The following is a 7,545-nucleotide window of genomic DNA, read 5'->3' as shown; positions in this document are numbered from 1 at the left end:
TACCATATAGTGCATTTCTTGTAAAAATCTTGGGTCTGCAGCAGCGATTTGCTAATCAAATTCAGAATTTGATTTGAAATGCCTCCGGCAGGCAGCCAATCCAGTTATGAAAGAACAGAAGCAAAAACCAGAGCCCTGGTACGTCTCCTCCAGAAGCTAGCTGGGTCCTTTGCTCTCGTTAGAAAACTGGTTCCATAGGAAATCACTGCAATTGCTTCTAAAATAAAATATCATAGTTAATTTTTTCAATAAATTATTGGACTGTAGTAGACACAAAACATGTACATTTTGGAATCTAGAGCTATAAAATATTCTGACATGTTTTAATATAAACAGGAACATTTCCAATGATTGCTTGGATCGAAAATGTTTTTCCACTTGACATTTGTTTATAGTTCCTAGGAAAGAAACGCTATTTATGGATAACTGAATAACACAAATAAACATCAGAGAGGGCTGAAAAATCAGCTTTGATTATGCATGAAAATCTACAATGTCATTGTGTACTCTTATGCCGTATTCTGATTGCCTGTTTATTTTTACAGAACTGCTGGTGAGCCTATGGAAGAGGAGCCAGCCTTGTGAAGTGCCAAGTCCCCCCCCAGCCGCCCCACCCCCGATATTTCCTGTATGTGACATCATTGTGTATCCCCTACCCTACCCCCCCAGCACCCTCAGACATGTCTTGTCTGCTGCCTGGGTGGCACAGATTCGATGGAACATAAACACTGGGCACAAAATTCTGAACAGCAGCTTCACTTGTTCTTTGGATGGACTTGAAAGGGCATTAAAGATTCCTTAAAAGTAACCGCTGTGATTCTAAAGTTACAGTAAACCACGATTGGAAGAAACTGCTTCCAGCGTGCTTTTAATATGCTGGGTGACCCACTCTCTGTCCCAACGTATGAACTAGAAACACCCAATACAGCCATTAGATACTGTTAATTACAGATGCTATGACAGCCAGCAAAATTGGGGGCAAAACCTGAGAAATACTCATTCCTGACATTCTGATCAGTTTTTTTTAATTGGATAATTTTTAGTCAAACAGTCTTAAATTGTTTACAGGATTTGCTTTCAGCGATGAACAGATAGCAATTCCCGACAGATCACAGGGGTTTTTTGTTTTGTTTTGTTTCGTTTTTTGGCCTTTGTTTTAACACAGGGTTCAACTCCTGCTAGTAAAAATTCAAAATGGAGGAACCGGGCTGAGGCTTTGTAATAAACTATGCTGTATCTCAAAGTCCAATGCCAGAGGAGCCTCACACACTGTATACAATGGTGCAGTATTTTATGTCACTTTTTTTGAGGAAAGCTACCCTATTTCCCTAGCACCCCTCCGTGTTCTCACACCCAGGAGATGTGCACTGGATTCACCCCCTCTCACACAGCCCTCGCTCTGATGACAGTAGCTCTGAGCGTATGATCCACAGAGGATTTTCTGTGTCTGTCTTTGAAAAGTGCGTAACTTTTCAAAGGCGATCTTAATTTGCTCCACATCTATCAGGAACTTATTCTCTTACTTCTATTTTTCTGCCTTCCATCACTTCCTTTCTTCTTGCTTTTCATCCTTCCTTCCTATTTGAAAAAAAAAAAAGGATTATCCATAATCTCCCCAATTACTCAGGAGCTTTGAGTATTTCTTTACTTTCCAGGTTAACACAGTTGCTTAGTCTGATGTGTTCTTTGGTTGTGAAACCACTGAGGTGAATATGACTTACGCAATGTCACTGAATTTTTAGATCTTTGAAATGTGTTAATGAAGGCATTGCCTATTTGAAGTCACCCTGAATTGAGTTAACCTTGAAGTTGTGCCTTCATGTGAAAAAAGCAACAAGAACTTAACCTCTACACATGTTGCCTTAGGGTCAAAGGCTAAAAATAAAGGACATTTCTGAGATTAAAAGCAACTTACTAAATATAAGTAGGTTATCCCCCCACCTCCCAAAATTCTATTTCAGTGCATAACTCAAACACCTAAAGACACTGGTGTATAATACCTCGCAGTATTTAATATCTGACAATGCTTTCAAAGAGTCGATGTTTCTTTTCATATATTTTCCTAACTCAAAGGATATATTAAAGCCATAAGTGAAGATTGTCATGCTTTTATTCAGAAATCTGAAAGAAACCTTAATTAAAACAAGGTTTTAGGGAAGGCCATGATATGAAAGATACGGAACAATATGGTTTTAGTTAAAGAGGACTCTAACCTGTAAATCAAAGATGAAAGATTTCACTCAAGTAGAATTATATAACTCCCTTTTGTTATACAGTCAGACCATATTTTTCATGCATTTGGTTTTTTTAGGATTACCATTTTAATTTTAAAGACTTTTATTACATACACAAAAATGGCTCAATACTTGGTTTAACATCTTAGAAATTTGAGACACCCTTTGAAATGGCAAATCTAAAATGGAATGTAACTCAGTATTAGTTAAAAATTACTTTCATTGCATAAGAGTAAGGTCAATCTAGATTCACAATAGTAATGATTTTTTTTCATGATACTTTTAGAGAAATTCATGCCAATCATATTTGCTAACTCTTGCTGTTTTTACTGTAATTGCTTGAGAAGACTTACTTAAAACCAAAGGCTTAAAAAAAAAGACACCCCCCCTCTTAAAAAGGAAAGTTATACCATATTGTAATTGGAAACAGAATTGTGACTTTTAAAAATCAACTTCATAATTACAAATCTCTATTATTACTTTTAGTCCTCCCAGATATTTTTTAGATTTTGAGTAAGAAAATGAAACAATATAATGCAAAGGTACTAATTTACTGGTTTCCTACAGTAATTTTGCTGCATACTTATGCACAGCTATCAGTCTGATAAAGCCAAGTCACTAGGACATCTCCATGGTTATTTAGATTTAAAACATGACACATTAATGAGTTAATCACACATTACAGTACCCAGTTGGTCACAGAGTTTTCAGGATACACAGAGAAGGAGATAAACTATGGAAAAGGATTAATCACAGCTGAATGTAGTTTTAAGAACAGAATGCCAGTGCTTTTTGATTATACTGTTACAAGATGTATGGTAGCCCTCAGGAACAGAATGGAGGCTTTTGGAGAATATCAGCACTTCTTTTGCGATAGAGCAGTGCTTTTTGAAAGGGTAGTTTCACTTGGTATAGTTTTCTTCACTTATACATTTAATTTTTATTGCTCACAATAGTTCGCGGTAAGAGTATTAGAAACACTTCTCTGTAAGCATTATCAACAATTTATCTCTTCCTGATACATGCTTTGAAGGATAATCACACTGGCTTTCTCACAATCTCTTAATAACTCATTAATGATGAATAAAAAATAAAGGTTTTTAAGAAATCTATCAGTAAACAATGCTAGGAGTTCAATTTAATAAGATTTGATAATAGGTGTAAAAAGAAAATTAATTTTCTCATTTATATAGTATAATCTAGCATTTTATATTAAATTGAAAAGCAGACAGTTTTATTAAATAAGTAAAATGGACCTCAAATGTTAATAGAAGCTATTTAGTCACTGCTTAGTAAATGAGAATATTTTGAGATGAAATATTTTTAAACATTTTAACAAACTTACATCAGTAGTGGAGACAGAGTCAGCTTTTGAAGAAAACAGAGATACTTATGAAAAACTACTATAAATCACATTTTCATTACAAATCCTACGAACTGAAATCATGCCTTCAGTTTTGACGGTGACCTTCTGCAAACTCTCACCCACCTCTCACTGACAACATGGTGGATTTGAAAGCAGGACATCTCCTCACAGGAAGATCTCAGAAACTACAGGGTTCAACAATTCAGGACTGTTTTATTTCCAAAGGTCATTCCTAAAGATTTTTTAATTTACTGGGTTTCTTTACAGGCTCCATATGGAAGTAAAATAGAATGACCATGTGGAAGTTCTCTTGGGAGAAAATTTCTCTTCAGTCAGCACTTTTATACTTATTTCTTAAACTTAGCATTGTTTAGGACAATGTATTTAAATATTTTTTACTATTTATCTTTTGAAAGTTTACTCAATATTTCTCAATGAAAGTATTAAATGCCTAATAGACAAAACAAACAAACCAAAGGTTTCTGTCTTAAAAGTGATTCATTCTGAGCTTGAAATAATCACTCTGTCAAGAGTTTGCATCGTCATTTCTAGCAGCATCTAAACATTCTTTTCCTGCTTGAGAAATGAAATCACTTGACTTACTGAGAAAATTAAAAAAAAAAAAAAAAAAGGCCACTACACACCTGTTCAACCATTCCTTAAAGAGGGCATTTTCACCTTCAAAAGAAATGAAAATCAGATAATCTATGCTAAGAAATGAAGGCATTTTAGTATTGTCTTCAAAACTGATCTCAGCATGGTCATGATCATCATCAAATATGTCTTATGTTCCCCAAGGACACCAGTATATTTTGGTCTCCAGCAGCAGTTTGTATTTACTGCCTTTTGAATGAAGTATTCTATGAGTATTACATCATCTTCATCAACAGCTTCACTAAAATATGGAAGTGCCTATGTGTGGCTTCTTTTCCTAGTCATATTTACATTGAAAATCATAGCCCTTGCCTCCTAACAGCTTGCTTTACCCCATCAAATGCTTCTTTTTTTTTTTTTAGTTTTTGGGGGCAGGTAATTAGGTTTATTCATTTCAACCAATGTACTGGGGATTGAACTCAAGACCTTGTGCATGCTAAGTGCACACTCTACCAGTGAGCTATACCCTCCCCCCACCAAATGCTTCATGAAGCACAGAATGATTGTCATGGGGCCAGAGGATAATTTTTTTAGATGAACATGGTATACTCACACAGGACTATGGAGCTGGACTTCCCCAAATCAACTACAGCTCATTTTTTCTATGACATACCTGGCTGCTTTTATGTAACAACTGAGTAAGTTATTAATATACTAAAAATAAGTGAACTTTAGACTGTTGATCTGGGGCTGCTCTGATTTGACCTCAGTGACCAAGTAATAGCATTGTAACAGTTTCTCAAGCCATCTTAATTCTCAAATTGGAACATTTAGCAAACACGTGGTGAATTCACCATGTAGTGCCAATCCTTCTAACCAACAACCTCTTCTCCACCCTTCTCTCCTTCCCTTGTCGAATTGCCAAAACCAAATTGCCACATCTAAACCATGACAATAATTTCTTAAATCTCTATGTTTCCTAACTAGAAACAAGGTTGGCAACTTATTTTCTGAGACACCATTGGGTTCACTTTCTTTCTTGCCATTTTATATAAAAACTCTAGTAGGCACTACTCTGTATCTTCCTTGTTATCACTTCCTTTTCAAGACCACTTGACTTTTTTTTTTTTTTACTATTCTTATCTTAAAATATAAATCAATTTTGTGTGTTTGGGTCTACTACTTTGGACCTGGCATTTGTTTTATTAGTACAGAATATTTCCTTTCGTCTCAAATACAGTTTTCCTCTGTTCTTGCTACTACCTAATTGTGCTGTGCTAGTTATCACGCAAGATTGTACACATTCTTTTCTTGCCCTTAGGATATGTTTTGTGAGTCAAACCCACAAGCATAAACTCCAACCTGAAGAACAAAACTGCAAAAGAGAAATTTTAAGGTCAATATAATTTGGAAGTAAGATATTTCCAGATTTGTCAAAGAAAATTGGAGTCCTTTTATTTTTCTGTTTGGGCTTTAGGCACATTAGAGGCGAAGGTTGCAACATCAAAATAAGGAGGGTCAAATGTTTTTGAGGACATTGTGGTCATGTCCTCTAGGCTTCATTGTGGTGCCCTTTCTTGCAGTTGGCATTTTATGACATTTCACAGATCTTGCAACAATTCCTGACTATTTCTTTTATTAACTTAAAATTGAGTAGAAGTGGAATAATTTAAGGAAACAAGAATTCTAAAATCTGAGGAGGAATGGCACTTCCTTGGGTATGCAGAGATTGTTTTTAGATTTAAGAGAAATCTCTGTATGCTCTTCCTGAATTGTAAGAGTCTCACACTCTTTCTGGATAAGCAATGGTCAGTGTCTGTCGCCACAGTGTCCGGGTTATATGAAATCATCCTTTCAGTGGTGGCCGGCATAACAAGCATGCTGTTAAAAGTGAGTGATCGTTTTGTCGATTATAGCCTCAGCAGTTTGTGTCATTTGAAAGCAAATATCCTGATATTTTTAAATAAGGTGGGCAGAGCAGGCAGGAAACCAGTATTTATCACTCTAGTGATTAAACACTCTAGACTGGGTTTGTTGATGTGTATGTCAATAATCTGGAGTTTCTAGCTTAGTGTAAAATCAAAATGTCTTTTCTATTGTGGTCTGATATCTGTTTCTGTAATAAGATCAGTTTGTTGTCCTCTGTGCACCAGTGGTTTTGCCCTTAATTTTTTTGGCTAGCATTCACCAAAATCTGTCATCCAGAGCTGCTGAGAAAAATACATGTTGCCAAACTTTTTTTCTTAAAATTGTGCTGCCAGTGATGTTTCCCCAGATGTGAAAAATATTATCTAACAAAGGATCAATTCCTAATAACAATACCATTGTTGAACATGTTGATGGACTGTTTGCCTTCTTCCTGAGTCCTTTTTTATTGTATTTGAAAATACTGAATGGAAAATTCAATGGTGTGCTCCGAATTATTGTTGATGTTGTTAATGTCATGATTCTCCTTCAAAAAGTATGAAAGATCTCCTCTTGTCTTGTGTTTTCTACTGAATTAGATTTTCCTCTAGTCCTAGTATGAATAAAAGCTATTTGAAATAAAAGTGTTCTTATTTTTCTACCTCCTTTGTGCCTACCAAAAGACTTTGAATACTAGATATTTAGTCAATATTTGTTGAGTAAATATTACTAATTATAAGTTGCTGTGCTATATATATGGTTCCACTTTCAAAAAATGGTAAGGTTACTTGCAGGTAAATCCCCTTTTTAGTGATGTGAGAATTCACAAAAGAAGAAAAAGTAAAAAGAGTTGTTCACTGAATGTGTTTCTGGTGAAGATAAATAATAATAGCTAACACTGATTAAGCACCAACCATGTGCCTGTTACTCTACTGAGCACTGTAGCTAAATTATCTTATTCATCACATGACCCCTACATCATGTATTACACTTGCATTTACAGATGAGAGCAGGAGGCATGGTAAAGGCCAACTCACTCACTTACCCATTGTTACAGATAGTAAGAGGTTAAGATTAAATCCTTATCTCTGTCTGTCTAGCTCTAAAGTCTGTCCTCTCTCCAAATGGCGTGTCAAAGATGGCATACGAAAAGCATTTCTTAACTGTAAAACTATGACTAACCTTCAGAACAGACCATGTGCTCATTCCCTGGTAACCTTACAATTTTATTAAATTATCATTTAAATGGATCTGGTAATTGTGACTAGGCCTGTACAGTAAGTACAAGTTACAAAAGGCATTTTTTTCCCCCTGTTTCAACATCTTTCTTTAATCTAGCCAAGAACCCTAAGATGTCTTTAGAATACATATTCCAAAAACTCTTGAAATCTATCCCAAGACCGCTACTTGTTTTTGTTATCTTATAACCCCCTGCAATGTTTAACA

General features: G+C 35.4%; 1 protein-coding gene across 2 annotated transcripts in view; it reads left to right on the top strand.

Moving 5' to 3' along the window:
* Positions 1 to 4,213, top strand: part of HDAC9 (histone deacetylase 9) — a 644,065-nt gene extending 639,852 nt beyond the window's left edge. For both annotated transcript variants that reach the window (XM_032483885.1, XM_006190149.3), the window contains one exon: positions 546 to 4,213. In XM_032483885.1, coding sequence (XP_032339776.1) covers positions 546 to 585 — 40 coding nt within the window. In that variant the 3' untranslated portion in view covers positions 586 to 4,213. The remainder of the gene's footprint in view (positions 1 to 545) is intronic.
* Positions 4,214 to 7,545: the final 3,332 nt, after the last annotated feature.

This window comes from Camelus ferus, chromosome 7 (assembly GCF_009834535.1).
Source record: "Camelus ferus isolate YT-003-E chromosome 7, BCGSAC_Cfer_1.0, whole genome shotgun sequence".
In the NCBI taxonomy this organism is placed as follows: Eukaryota; Metazoa; Chordata; class Mammalia; order Artiodactyla; family Camelidae; genus Camelus; species Camelus ferus.
The sequence above is the reverse complement of the archived record's forward strand: the minus strand, read 5'-3'. Positions and strand labels throughout refer to the sequence as shown.